The sequence below is a fragment of the Thunnus maccoyii genome, chromosome 13 (genome assembly GCF_910596095.1).
Source record: "Thunnus maccoyii chromosome 13, fThuMac1.1, whole genome shotgun sequence".
Taxonomy (NCBI): domain Eukaryota; kingdom Metazoa; phylum Chordata; class Actinopteri; order Scombriformes; family Scombridae; genus Thunnus; species Thunnus maccoyii.
Window position 1 is genome coordinate 5,359,635 of NC_056545.1, and position 15,606 is coordinate 5,375,240.

General features: G+C 38.5%; 1 protein-coding gene across 3 annotated transcripts in view; it reads left to right on the plus strand.

Annotated features, from left to right (window-relative positions):
• Nucleotides 1-3,302: 3,302 nt before the first annotated feature.
• Nucleotides 3,303-15,606, plus strand: part of LOC121909965 (rho guanine nucleotide exchange factor 12-like) — a 42,950-nt gene continuing 30,646 nt past the window's right edge. Inside the window, exons 1-2 of one of the 3 annotated variants that reach the window (XM_042430851.1) lie at nucleotides 3,303-3,451; nucleotides 3,532-4,216. In XM_042430851.1, the coding sequence (XP_042286785.1) occupies nucleotides 4,185-4,216 (32 nt within the window). In that variant the 5' untranslated portion in view covers nucleotides 3,303-3,451; nucleotides 3,532-4,184. Of the gene's footprint in view, nucleotides 3,452-3,471; nucleotides 4,217-15,606 lie in introns of those variants that run through there. The other 2 variants (XM_042430852.1, XM_042430853.1) reach the window with 2 other exon arrangements.

Sequence of the window (15,606 nt, forward strand, 5' to 3'; positions counted from 1 at the left end):
GCATATTGATAGATTTTTACTGTAAACTGCAAAATGGACAACATACTACTCAACACACTATTATACTGTGTTTTGACTAACAAAACATATAAAGAACTTACTGCATCACTGTTTTATGTCCCCAGAGAACGACATGCAAGGGGATGTGAATAAGTGTGTCATCGCTCTGCAGGAGAAAGATGTTGACCGTTTGGATCGCTGTGCTGGGGCTATTCGAGGCCGTGCTGCCAGAGTTGTCCACGTGGTCACTTCTGAAATGGATAATGACGAACCTGGAGTCTACTCAGAGAAGGTCTCGGAGGCCACAAAGCTCCTCACTAACACAGGCACCACACAAACATTACACAAACATTTGTTTCTGCCAATAGACTGTAGGCTTGCATGCAAGTGATTTGACTTTAAAGAGTATTCAGTAGTTGTTGTCAATTGAAACTCACTGTAGTCTTCACTGTTAGTAGTCAGTTACACAATTGTGTGTTGAGTAGTATGTTGTACATTTTGCTCTTTATGGTAAAAATCTGTAAGTATGCCACTTGTGAAAAGTGCAAATTAACAGTAATGCACAGTCTATTCGCAGAAACGGCCAAAGAAACAACAACAATAACAACAACAGACCCAAGAGCCTTGCAGGCTCCCGACGCTCCCCGTCGACTCCCCTGATGGAGAGCCACCAGTGTCCCCGAGAGTCTTGCAAGCTCCTGATGCTCCCTGTCGACTCCCCACCAGTGTCCCAGAGAGCCTCGCAGGCTCCTAATACGACTGCTAAAACTGTTCACGAAAGACTATTTTCACTATTACACATAATTATTAGTTCTGTTGTAATTTATCTGTACTTCAGCACATTGGCTTTGAAATGAAACCATGACTATGAGGTTAATCTTTCCTCTTTACCTTGATGGTGTTTACATCCACAGATGAACAGTGTAGGAATTGTAGCTTTAGTTTTTACTTGTAACTAAAGTCCTCCAATTCTAGCGGACCAAAAATAATTTGGCCAATTATAAAACAAACTTTATCATGATATCTAACATTTAGTGTCAAACTGTTTTCAGTCATTGACTGTCTGAAGTCTGTGATCCCAGAGGACACTTATATCTCCCCTGGTGATTCTATGTCGGACCTGAACTATAAACTGAACTTTTGCCTTTGGTCTGATTTTCGGTGAGTGACACCCCTGCTCAGCTGGACTGAGGTCAGGTGATGACAATGCCAGTGGAGAACATCCCACTGCTGGGTCATAAAAAACTCCCTGGCTGCATTTGCTGTATATTTAGGATCATCCTCCTCCTGCATTGTCCTACAGTGGGCAGACTACCTAAAAAAGTGGGCTACAGTTGCTCCACTGTTCACCCAATATGAATGTAAACACAAAAAATAAACTACTTAAAACCAAGACAGCACTTTCATTCATTCAAAACAACTTAAATGTGTCACTGTCTGAATGATAGACTTAACTCTGCTCTCTACTTACCAACTGCTAGTTTCCTCTGGCTGTTTCCAGGTTATCCTGGTGCAGTCACTGGATGAGTTTATGCATCAGCATACCAACGGAGGTCCCACACCTGTCAAATAGGACACATGACATTTATTATATTATTTACATGTCTTTTCTTTGTAGTCTGCATACACAAACACATTGCTGGTAATGTAAACATTTGTGAGCTTAATAAATCAAAAATGCATGTCAAAACACCCCTAATCCCTACATATATGATTTAAGAGGGTCCAGTTAATTCATATATTTCGACATTTCTCACAGCAAATAATCCAAATAATGTGCAAAAACTGATAATAATAAAGGAGTGACGTTAACATACAACAGTTACTACGGTGGTGGGCAGGTAAACAATTTAAATTTGTGTTTGGTTGGAGAGGTTACCTCGATAAAGTCATGCACACAACAAGACAACCAGACCACAAGCATAAATTTGGACTCACCTGTACGTAACGTCGATGTCTGCAGCGGCTCAGTGAGTCTCCATAACACACGCTGCGTTTACTTTGAAAATCCCTGGGTTGGTTCCGCCGCCTCCGTTTCTTTCTTTTTTTAAACACAGTTTTATCTCCAAAGTGTGTAAAAGAAGTTATGAATTGTGTTTATTATTTAGGCTATTTGTTTATTTATTTAGTATGGCTCTCCTTAAATTAATCTGCGGCCAACACGCTTCAAAACGCGTAACTTTTACTTTGAAGGCGAGCTGTCTCTGTTTCCGGCTCTCAACTTCCTGTTTCAATTTTCTGTGTACAAGTTGGATAATGGAACAAGCTGGACACTAAGCCGCGCTGAATTGTACTTTACTTCTTAATACAATGAAATCTAGAAATATCCCCAAAATGGGGTTTTCAGTATACAACGTGAACAACTGCAAATGAATTATACTTCATTCACGGACCGTAAATGTACTTATTTTCTTTCCATCACTGATATTGTATGAACTAAGTCCTTGAGGTTACAGGTGAAACAGACAAGACAAGGTAGACAAGGAAAAAGTGCCGTGAGATGAAAGCTGGGGTCCTGCATAATGGCCTACATCTGTCTTTCGTTGGATTGAATAGTCCATATGTGTACATATATGTATATATAAACAGTGGTGGAAGAAGTATTCAGATCCTTTACTTAAGTAAAAGTACCAATACAACGATGTAAAAATACTCCATTACAAGTAAAAGTCCTGCATGAAAAATCCTACTACAATAAAAGTACATAAGTATTATGAGCTTGATGTAGTTAAAGTATTGCAGTAAAAGTACATAAGTATTATGAGCTTGATGTAGTTAAAGTATTGCAGTAAAAGTAGTGGTTTGGTCCCTCTGACTGATATTATTATATATGACATCATTAGATTATTAATAGTGAAGCATCAGTGTTAGAGCAGCATGTTACTGTTGTAGCTGCTGGAGGTGGAGCTAGTTTCAACTACTTTATCTACAGTTAGCTAATTTAGTCCAGTGGTTTCCAACGCAGGGGTCAGGCCCCTCCAAAGGGTCACCAGATAAATCTGAGGGGTCGTGAGATGATTAATGGGAGAGGAAAGAAGAAAAAACAAAGCTCTGATACACAAATCTGTTTTCAGTTTCTTGATTTTTTCTCTTAACTTTGATTTTTGGTGAAATATTGGATCATTTGAACATTTATTGAAATGAAACCATGTGAGAAGTTTAGAGGGAAAAATCACTATTTGGTGGAGCTGTTAACAACTCATAGACATGTGAAATGTGACCAAATCTTCATCTGAAAAGTAACTAAAGCTGTCAAATAAACGTAGTGGAGTAGAAAGTACGAAGTATAAAGTAGCATCAAATGGAAATACTCAAATAAGAGTACCTTAAAATCGTATTTAAGTGGGCGTACACTACTTGAGTAATGTAGGCTACTAAAAGTTAGCTCGCTGTCTGATAAATGTGGCAGTTTAGGGAAATACGAGGAGCTCTGAACGCATCGGGGTGGAAGGTGGGTTTTTCTCCTCTTTTTACTCTTTCTGGGGTGGGCAGGAGGGGGCAAAGCGTCTCATTTTTCCATTTGCATCGCAGTGAGGAGCAAAAACCGAAGCTGCTTTACAAATGTCAGCGGATTAAAGTGAGGAGACCTGGAGGAGGATGCTACAGAAACGCGACCACATCAACACACACGGGACGGAGCGGAAATAAAAGGAATAAGTTCATTTGGGAGTTTTTTTTTTTAATAGCAGGCAAAGTTTGACGTAATTCTTCTCCCCGGGGTCGAGACATCAGGAAAAGGCTGTAGTGTCATCATGGAAGTATTTCCTAAGAAGTAAAAGATATCTTCAACTTGGACTTGGAGGTAACGTGGGTGAAAACATTTACAGCAGCAAGTTGTCAGCAGTAGTTCAGGATTTCCAGATGTGTTTGCTGATGCAGACAGCGGCTGGCTAATGAAATACACTCACACCCCAAGAAAAAAGTTCTAACCTTGCAGATTTTTAGGATTTATTAAAGTCGCTGGTTAACGAATATATGACCGGCTTTAGTGTTTAGTCAGAAAAAAGTCCCAGAATAACGGAGTTTTCAACTTTTTTCCCCCCTGGATATAACGACTCGTCGACGTTTTGCGATATGGACGGACACCGAGGAGACAAACTAAAGGATAATAAATAGTAAGAGCTGGACGGTGTGATGAAAATGTTATTTCGGTGAAGACCTTGGAAACTCGCAAGGGAAGCCCAATGAGTGGGACACAGTCAACACTCACTGACAGGTAGGCTAAATGACCTTTTCAATCAATCAATCAATCAATCACTTTATTTGTCCCCAGTGGGGCAGTTTGATATGCAGAAGTGGGACGCATACATTCAGCACACATTAAGGGTACACAAATACAACACACAAACACACCAAAAAACATAAGTACACCGAAAATATACTGAGTTAATTAAAAAGATAAAAAACAATAAGTTAAAACATTATGCTAATAACTATCTTTTCCACCCAAAGTTTAGGAGGGAGATGGTAGAGGGTGTAACGGAGTGTTTTTTTCTTTTCTCTATTGCTTATTGCTGCTTGACAGCGCATTTCCTCATGATTCATCAAGTTAAAAAGAATGCTTCTGAGTGGTAATACAACTAATTGCACCACAGCAAACTCCATTAAAAAATATTGCTGCTTGTTGGAAAACAAACACAACTAGAAGAAAGTGTTTCAAGTTATTTTACCATTTATTTCAGTAACCTGAGTAATTCAGCCATCAAGTTATTCACCTTAAAAACTCTACATTTCTGTAAAGCATCAGTTTTCTAAACTAGTTTGCCCTCTCCACTACCCTTTGTGGTGGGAGACGGTAGCTGCGTGGAATAATGAGAGATTTGATTTGTAAGTTGAATCATAGTAAATGTAAATGTGTTTGATTCACCTGATATACGCCGAGGCGAACGCCAGGCTTTGATTATTTCCTTGAGGTCTTAACTCATCTTATACCTTCTATGTTATCAGGGATTACAGTTAAAATGTACAGATTTCTGAACCGAGTTTGTAAAAGTGTTCCCTGTATAAAATCTAAAGCGGAGCAACAAGCTTCCCTGGTTAAAACCAGCTGGTTCATCTTCCTGGAATGATTGTTTCTTTACCTGCGGCCCTTAAAAGCTTGCCCAGAGGCTCCTGTGCATTTTTGTGTTCATCCAGATCAGGATGCTGAAGTGCTCAGACCCCCTGGAACAATTTCCTTGTAGTCTGGCTTGACTGAAGGTGGACTAAACATATTCCTTAGTATTTATACAGTGAAGCAGTATTTTGAAGAGGGCTACTGAATGATCTCCATACGTTTCAGCGACTCAACAATCACATTACTTCACTTTTTACTACAAACACTTAACACAAACTGTTTGAGGTTGTGTTAAGTGTTAGTAACCTACATGTCAATATAAATCTAAAGGTATGATCATATGACTTCCCCCTCATTGAACTGGACGTATCACAGGAAACACAGGTTGATGTAAGCATTTATCTTGTGTCTTTAGTCTGCTTCTTGGCAGAGAAATAACTTCCTGATAAAGTCTTTGAGGTCTGGAGTTTGTTGGTACCAACTTGAAACATTTTGGGCAATCTTCCACCTCTGTAAGAACTGTATGAGGTGAATTGTTGTAGAAATGTTAATGGTTGACTTTCAGCTTTTCAGATTCCATCCCACATAAGTCACTTGTATATTTTTATACTCTGTTATCAGGAGTTTCCTCTGAGGAAATGCCAAAATAAAGGCACACATGACTGCCTCGGAAAGTAAAACAAGTCATTTGATTTCTTGACCTTCAGCCTGCAGGAAGGCCTGAGCCTCTCTTCTGCTTTGCTGCCTTTTACAACAATGGGCCTCTTCTGTGTAGTTTTGATTCTCTGTAATGTTTCCATCACAAATTAAAGATAAAATCCCAGCAGACTGTGGAACTGGAAAGCATGACTTTGAGAGGACAGACTGAGATAAACATGTTATCTTCAAACTCATGTGTATCAAACTCTTGGATAAAATATCTCAAAGAAGAACGCTGTAAGCTCACAGAATCATTAATGGTCCAAAACGTGTCACCTCAGGACAACCCGTCAACCAGAACGCCAGCTAAGATGGAACAGAAAGAACAAGCTTAACAGTTTAAATGAACAGATAAAGATTTTGGGACATAAACATCTTTGCTTTTTTTTTTTTTCCAAGAGTGAGATGAGTAGATTGTGTGTTAAGGAGCTTGTGTTAGGACGTGGTTAGTCTAGCTTAGCATAAAGAGTGGAAACAGGGAAACAGCTCGCAGCTGTGCAAAGTTTAAAATACGCCAACCAGCACTTCTAAATCTAACATACTGTGTACTGTAGTATCACATTTGTCTCATCTGTACACAAACGGAAATTTAAAAACAACAGTTTGAGGATTTAGGAGGAACTTACTCATCTCACTCTTAGAGGGAAATATTTCCTAGTATTGTTTCCAAGTATTGAACTGTTCCTTTTTAAAATTTACATAATCTTCATACTCGTCAAACCATGCAGTGATCCTTCGTTCCCTGTACGGAAGCATCTGCATGTGTTGTGTTTAGTGGGTGCCTCAGTGGTTATAGAAAATGGATGTTAATAACTCCAGTGTCACAGTATGAAAAGTGTTTTGGTATCCCAAAATATAGAACATACTGCAATAAAGCTCAAATTTGGAGATTGTATTGTTGATTTATAATGGAATTTTGGATCTGTAATTAGTTTTAATCAGTGCAAAACATCGTCAAGTCCAGGTCTTTGCCTGTTCTCCTTGCAGGCCCTCTTTACACCTTATATTAAAATGCATTTTGGGTGACCGGATTGCAGTCAGATAGTGCATGAAAGTACAGGTGTAAATGCACCCAAGATGCATTGAGGATGGATTGTGATCTGATCAGCCAAACCATCTCTGGAGGTGGTTCAGGGACGCATTGTGACCACATCGAACACAAGTGTAAATGCAATTGCATAATCGATCCACATATAACAACTAGGCAGAAATACGTAATCACGCATGACTGTTCCACACCAATGAGGTAGCAGCCATTAGCCAGTTAGCAAGCTAAGCTACTAGCAAGAAAGCTATCGATATTCAAGACACTGGTGGACTGAGTCAAGACAGCTCTTTTCCACAATTCGAAAAGCAAGCAAAAGTACATACAATAGTGCAGCTTCACGGATGGCCACCATCTTTTTTTGTTGTCGTTTTTTTGGAGTCGTGCAAACGAGAGGAGGATGTGATGTTTGGTTATTTGAGCTGGACAGAGTGATCTGATCTCAAACATATTAATATGGATATGAGATGCGTTTTAATGCAAGGTGTAAAGGGACTAAAAGATTCACTACTCAGTATTTTTATTTTAACAATGGATCAAACGGCTATGTGTAATGTGAAAAGGATTCCACAAACCCACAGTGAATTATCACCGACTCTACAGTTGAGTTCCCCTCAGCTCTTCGAAGCTTTTTAGCATCTTTCAGCTCATTGTTTTGTTTTTTCAGCCTGCATCTTTATTTTTTGGTTCACTCTCACTGCTCTCATCAACCTCGTTTTCAGACGCAGCAGGCAGCTGTTTTCAGTGAAAGATCTCACTATACATTACCTGCCATGTATGACAGTCAGATATTTCTCCCAGATAGTTAGTGGAGACTGAAACAGAGCAAAAAATAGAGTGAATATTAGAATTACATTTGTCAGGCGGACAGAAATCTTCAAAAGAATGTGAATATTGATTTGTGTCTGCTGGATGTGTAAATAGGAAACTCAACATGTCTTGTCTTTACTACTTGTTGCACTTCCCCCAAATCTGTAAATGCAGATTTAAGAAATTATTCTAATTATTTAAACTTAAACTGTTCAATTCTGCAACTGATATTTGACATTATCACATTATGTAGACCTTTTTTCTAGAGCTGGTTCATAAGGTTGAAATCACAAACAGGAAAATTCATTGTGATATTTTCTGATATTGATATAATATACCGTACAGTACGGCAAATATATTAAAAAATCACATAAAATAATCAAAGTGATCAAAGCATGAGACGCTTCATTTGTGTCAAACATAAACTTATTATGTTAGTTTGTATTTACAGCTTGCTTGGAAGCATTCATTTTTATTATTTTGGATTGTAACATTGTAACAATATTATTTAATTAGTGTCCAGCCTCACTTATAACATTTTCAACTATATCACCATATGATACGTGTACAGTCTTATCTTAAGAATTCATGCTTTCTGCATTAACTATGCAGAGGAACCACATGAGGGATGTGACTGATCACATCCTATGCCACTTGGTAAAGGTTCATCTTTATTGATGACCCTGATCCAACCTTTAACTGTAGAAAAATATATTCACTGCACATATTACATTTTTTTGTATCCGAGCTCCTGATGTCTCCTTGCATCTGTGTCAGTTTGAACTGTGAATGTTTCTGTTCAGATAAACTTTAGTTATTTTACTTGCAAATTAGCTGACTTTGATCTGGTCTTTTCACACTGGTTTTCAATACAAGTCTGTGAGGTGCATCATCCCTCCTGTAATGACAAAGAAAGACACTCTGTGCATAATTGCATCTGTACATGTCTGTGTTTTATTATCTAAACAACACACTTCACTGTGGATTTTTTAAGGTTGGCACTGAAGTCTGTACTGCAGAAAGGGTTCAGTTGCTCGGCAACATGTGTGCCAAATCCAGCAGCTTGGTTAGGTCACTTCTTGGATGTTGTTCAAAGGTTTCTCAGTGAGAAGAATTCAATTTGAACTGCCTGCTAGGTTTCTCCTAACATTTGTGATATTTTACTGTCTGGATGTGACAATTCCCAGCAGGGGACATGTTCTCTTATCTGCGTAGCCTCAAGACACAGACCTTCCTGTAGAATACTGCATTCTTGGTCTTGTTGGACATGTGGCGCAGCAGGTTACAAAAATAATCTGAGTTCCCTGGAAGTTTGGTAGAAGCAGCAGGAGTGATAACCGGTCCTTTTGGTTTTATCAGTATGATGATGTTCTCGCCAAAGTAGAGTTTCAGAGATCAGGGAACATGGCTAAAAATAGTCCAACAGGACAACAAACACAAGCAGCCAGCTGAACATGCGCATTTTAAACAAGCCGACATGTTAGTCAAATTTATTTGAAATAGAAACTTCCTGGTTCAGTTTTGATCTATATATTATACTTGCCGTATGGCTGCAGCTAATGATCATTTTTATCACTGATTAATCTGCTGATTATTTTCATTTAGTCTATGAAATGTCAAAAAGCAGGAAAAAACCCTCCCATCTTACCTCCAGGGTAACTTATTCAGATGTCTTGTTTTGTCCGACCAACAGCCCAAAAAGAAAAGCAGCAAATTCTCACATTTTAGAAGCTGGAACCGACACATTTTTGGCATTTTTGCTTGAAAAAATAGTAGAACAATGACTCAGTTATCAAAATAGTCAATGTTTGTTTGGTCAACTCCTTTAACGTTAATATAGAGGTTTGGAGATTAGAGATTATAATGATTAGTTGATCGACAGAAAATTAATCGCCAACTATTTTGTTAATTAATTAATTTTTTTTAAAGAAAAAATGCAAAAACTCTCTGGTTCCAGCTTTTTAAATGTGAATATTTTTTAGTTTCTTTAGTCTTTTATGACAGTAAACTGAATATCTTTGGGTTGTGGACTGTTGGTTGGGACAAAACAAGACATTTTAGGTTGCATCTTGGGCTTTGAGAAACAGCGATCAACACTTATCACACATTTTCGGACATTTTTATAGACCATTCGACTAATCGATTAATTGAGAAAATAACCAACAAATTCATCTTTAATGAAAAAAATCGTTAGTTGCAGCTCTAGTTTACAACCCGTCTGTTTCTTGCCTTGTTGGACTTCTTTAGTGATGTTCTGCGTTGTAAAAACAGTTTTGTTCATCTTTGATTTGTCTCGATGTCACTCCATCTCCATTTTTATTTCCCATTAACATGTTTAGTACCGCCTACTACATTAATAATTTGACATATAGATGATAATATTCTAACCTTTATGAATACGAAATACATTTTTGAGTAAGTAATAGTCTCTTATATGGAGCTGATGAAGTTAGAAATCACACATCTGAACTGTGTTTACTGAGCTCTCCTTCCCTCGCAGGATGTCCGGGAGCTGACTGCATAATGAGCTGTTGTCCCAGTAAATCAGGAGCTAAACACACGCAGATGCAAATACATGTAAATCTGACCCACAGAGTTCCTGTAGAGAGATCAGAGAGGCAGTTGAAGACTTTTTCTTTGGCCATTTAGAACAGATGTAAACATTTTCTCCTTTAAACACGGTCTATGACATATATGACATAGTTTGTTTGATGCGTACTTTACATCTTCAAGCTGATCAGGCAATATCAATAACTTTTCTCTCTCCACCTGCTGTGATGAGAGTTTTTGGATTTTCTCTCAGCTGTTTACTTCAGTTTAAATATGACCAAACCTGCCAGACTCATGTGTTTGTTTATTTATTTGTATGCAAGGCTGCAACTAATGATTATTTTTAGTATTGATTGATCTTCTCGGTTAATCGTTAAGTCTACAAAACATCAGGAAATAGTGAAAAATGTCCGTCACAGTTTCCTAGTGTCCAAGGTGATGTCATCAAATGTCTCATTGAGTCCGATCAACAGTCCAAAGATATTCAATTTAATATAAAGTAAGACAATTTGAGCAGCTGGATGTTTGGCATTTTTGCTTGATAATTGACTTAAATGATTAATTGATTATCAAAATAGGTGATTCATGTTCTAGTGCTTTGATCTAGGACGTAGGATAAACCTGAATGCCTGCCTGCTGTGCACCAGCTCTTTTTGCTCTTTGTCACACAGTTTTGCTGATCTGTGTGTTTTCCCACCCGCCGACCCCCCCCCCCCCCCCCCCACTCCCCACCTCCACCCCCTCCACCCCCTGCCCCAGGCCCTGACGGGAAGGGGTGACATCACTGTTAAATAATGTCTGTCAGGCCCACTAGGCCACCAGCTCTTCCTGACTGACACAGACGCTGGTGACAGAACCGACCAGACAGACCCCACTTTCGTGCTTCTGCATCTAATATAACCCTCCAATATTATTACTGATAAATTAAGAACCTAATCTACATGCTGTGAACTGTGCAGGCTTTACCATCACTCCATTTGAAGAGTGTAAATCCTATAGAACAGATTCAAAAGTTGGAGGTTGCCGTCCATTCAGCCAGAGGCTCTCTTTGCCTTTTCAGTGCAACCAAAGGTATGCACAGTGTGGCCTCATAAATACATACAGTGCCATCATAATCAAAATCAGGTTATTCAAAGTTACTATCATGCAATTTAAAACTTTGGACAAAAGCATCACCTAACAAATGAGTAAGTGTAAAAAAAAAAGTAATAAATAACATATAATTAGTAAAACAATGGATTATGTTTGTCAGTGCAGTAGCACGCTTTTGAAAGGGTATGATGTCTCAGCAAGCAAACATAATGTAAACATGCAGATTTTCCACCTTTGGATGAATTATTTGGATTAAAAACTGACGTTTTGTATTTGAATTGACATATACTAACATACATGTTTGCCAGCTGCGATGTCTGTCCATCTGAAAGTCATTTGACATTTCATTCACAGGAAGCTTGCCCTGCTTCTTGGTTTAATAATATTCCCACTGTAATTTTTTTTAATGTGAGAAAATCCAACCTTTCTGAGTTTTCAATTTAAAGGACCAGTGTGTAGGATTTAGTGGCATCTAGTGGTGAGGTTGCAGACTGCAACCAACTGAATACCCCTCCTCTTCCAAACGTGTAGGAGAACGTATGTTGGCCGTAAAACTTGCTAAAAACTGAACAGAGCTGATGTTTGGTTTGTCCACTCTGGGCTACTGTAGAAACATGGCGGTGCAACATGGCGGGATCTGTGGAAGAGGACCCGCTCCCTATGTATATATAAAGTGCTAAGCTAATGAAAACACAATGGTTTTTATTTTCAGGTGATTATATGCTAGGCTAGAAGCCACTAAATTCTACATTATGCACCTTTAATCTTCTAAATCACTTCATCTGAGTATGTTAGCTGCTGCCTGTGGAAGCACAGATCATTGCGAAACACAGATTTATTGGACAGCTGATGACTGAATACAAAAATAAGTTAATATCTTTTATAATATTTGTATATTTGTATATGTCAGCGTCATGACGGCGCTAGAGGAAAAGTCAGGGAATCATCAAAGTCAGTAGAAGTTATCTTGTGGTGACCATGAATATCTGTTCACAATTTAATGGCAATCAATTGAATAATTGTTTCAGTCTGGCTCAAAGTGGTGGACTGACTGCTAGCTGCTGGCACGTCTTAAAATGTGTCTGTTGCTTGAATTGTTTATTATTTCTTCTGAATTGATTTGGACTTACTCATCATGAAAGACAAACAAAGCTTCAAGTGACCAAAGACAAGTCATTCTTTGGCAGATTAGCTGTGCAATGATCAGCCATTCATGCCGAGATGTAATAATTACAGTTATTTACAGATGTATGACTCTAGCTCAGACTTTAAACGGTTCTCAGACTAAACACTGTTGGATAATGAACATACAGTACAATATTTACATTGTTCTTGAATAAATCAGTCCACAAAATGGTCCTCCAAGGGGATACAGCCTTCAAGATTTAAATTACGTGTTGTCAAGTCATTGATATAATAATGATTTATGAGCTTAAAGACCTTACCAACACATCATCAAGTCTGGGAAAATATATGTTGTAAGATTTATTTATATGACTAATTCCTCTGTACACCAGCGACGTAACTCTGCTAGCTGAATGTGACTGTGGAGTCTGAGTGGTGATGGAAGTAAAGATATGTTTCAGTTGGTATAGGTTGAATAAAATCTAGTTTGTGTAAGGATTTACTGTAAGTTTTCATCCACGTTGTGTTTGGACAGCCTACACTGAGCCTCTCTATCAGATCGTTCCTGGGAGTTAACAAGCTTATATTGAATTTGGATGTTTGTGGTTACACAGCGGCGGGAGCCAAGTGATGTCAGATGCAAATACGTGATGACTAATTACTGGAACAGACATGAAAATATTCTTTCTGGAAAGCTCTCATCATTAACCAGTGAAGTGATTGATTTATAGGTTTAGTCTGGTGAAGTTGTCCTAAAAACAAGTATTATCTTTGTAGTCAAAACTTGATATAGCTTAAAAAAAATCTATTAAAAACAAATCAGTCAGCCAAAGTGTTGCACTGGGTGACATGTTCCTACTTTTTAAAGAACATGGGAATATCTTGCTGCATTCATAATAAGTATAACACTACTGTTTTTAGGGTTTTAGCCTCTTACTTTAGCTTTAAAACATCAGCTGCTCTCTGGAGTTGAGTCCTTTGCTGTTATCATCCCAGAGGAATAGTCTGGTATTTTTGGCATCCAAGACATAAGTGGACTGCTGCATGTTTTTTTTTCCTCTTCTGATAACTGTGCACTAGGCAAGTAAAGAAAGTGAACAAATTAGCCAGCAGACATGTAACCCAGACAAGCGGCACTAACACAATAAGCTAATTAATGATTCCCTTTTATCGTGGTGCCAGTAAACTTTTCACGTGGACATGAACACTTTTTTTGTTTGTGAACCTGAGTTGTTGAATTTTTTTTTTAACCTTTAGTGCCTCAAAAGTACTGGACAGAACAAATGCATCAAATTGTAATGAACTCTACAGAGACAGGCCATATCTCTGCATGCAGCATTTGGCGTATGTGACAACTGATAAGTAACAAGAAATTGCCAAAGATCCTGCAGTAATCAGTTTAACCTATTTATGGAGATTGTCAGTTGATTTCTTATATAAATTAAAACATTTATTTAGGGCTGCAACTAACAATTGTTTTCATTATTGATAAGTCTTAGGTCTGTAAAATGTCAGAAAATGGTGAAAATTGCCCATCACTGTTTCCAAAAGGCGAAGATGCAACTTCAAATGTCTTGTTTTGTCCCGATCAACAGTCCATAACACAAAAATATTCAGTTTACTGTCACAGGAGCATAAAGAAACCAGAAAATATTCACATATTCACACAGAATTTGGGCTTTTTTTTCGTAAAAAAGGACTCAAAACAATTAACTGATCATCAAAATAGTTGCTGATTAATTGTCTGTTGATCAACTAATGAATTAATTGACTAATTGTTGCAGCTCTAGTCTAGGCAAAAGCTAGCTGTGTTGAGCTATGAACTAGTTTTGTTGTGGTCTTTAACATAATTGTTCTCTGAAGCCTTAATTCTTCCCTCTTGTCCAGCAATGACGTCTTATCAACTGCTCATCTCCTCCAAGGCTCCGTAAGTGGGCTTTCCAATGTTTAGAGAAAAAGACAAGGTTACAACTGCAATGCTCTCCGATGTGACACCATTTCCCCCTTTTTTCCTGTAATTGTGACAGTTTTGTTGCGTCTAGGAGAGTGGAATCAGTTTCAGTTGTTTAGTCTTCTAACAGCTTGACACAAAAGAAAAAATCCTGGTTCTTTCATGAATCTGATAGTCCAGGATTTAATTTATTATATATATATTTTTTTGCAGTAAAATTATGAGTTTAGATAGGATGGTTCACACACTGTGAGCTAAGTTAAAATTCCCTCGGCCCTGTCTTCTGTCTTCCTTGTGCGCCTCCTCCGACCCGTCGCCCTCCTCCGTTTCTTTCCCAGCCTTCTCCCACATTCAGGAAACTGGAGCCGAGCCAAAAACCCTAGTCTCCGTTTCCGGGAATCTGTCCCACACAGCCACAGTATAGTAAGTAGGCTCTGACGTGGGAGCCATTGTTAAAAGCCCAGGGCCCCCATTGTCCAAGGGAGGAACGGCAGTACAAACAAACCCCCTCTTGCGGAACAAGTAGGAGGAGCTGCATGGGGGACAAGGAGAAGGAACCTCTGCTATTTATATATGAACTACCACCATGAAGTCCATCTCCCAGGAGGGATATCCATAATAAATCACTTTAATAAGTACCAAGAAGGAGGGCGTACATGAAGCTTGCTGAGATCTTGTTATTGGCATTATATTTAAAATTAGACATCAAGTGTTTGTCAGTGGATCCGCTCTATCACCTCATAGACTGATGGCGTCTGTATGCTGTCTGAGAGGAAAAGAATGCTGTTGCCTGAGCAAGAAAAACAACATAATCAGTCATTTCAGCGAGTGCCCCATAACGTCATATGTTAATGTGCATGTCATTAAACCTTCTAGCATCCGTAGCACTTATGATTGGAGCAAACAAAGAAATCAGGTGACCCTTATTATAGAGCGACATAATCTAGAGTGGATAGACGGTTCTACAAAACATTGGAGATCGCTGTTCGTTTCAAACTGCGAGTCAACATTGTGTTTTTTAAGCCATGACCACCATCGTCCCCAAACCTTCACCACGCGTTTATCATTGTAACTATTATGACGAAGGTCCCCAACCCTAAAGCAGATATAATCAATATTTTTTTTATAATAACAGTGTATCAAATGACAACATGTAATGTCAGAGGCGTGGCTCGTAGTGATGAACCTACAGAGAATTATCAGCGACTCTGCAGCTTTACGGAGCTTTATTATGAGTTTCAGCTCATCGTTAAGATGTCCGGCTGCAACTTCACTGTG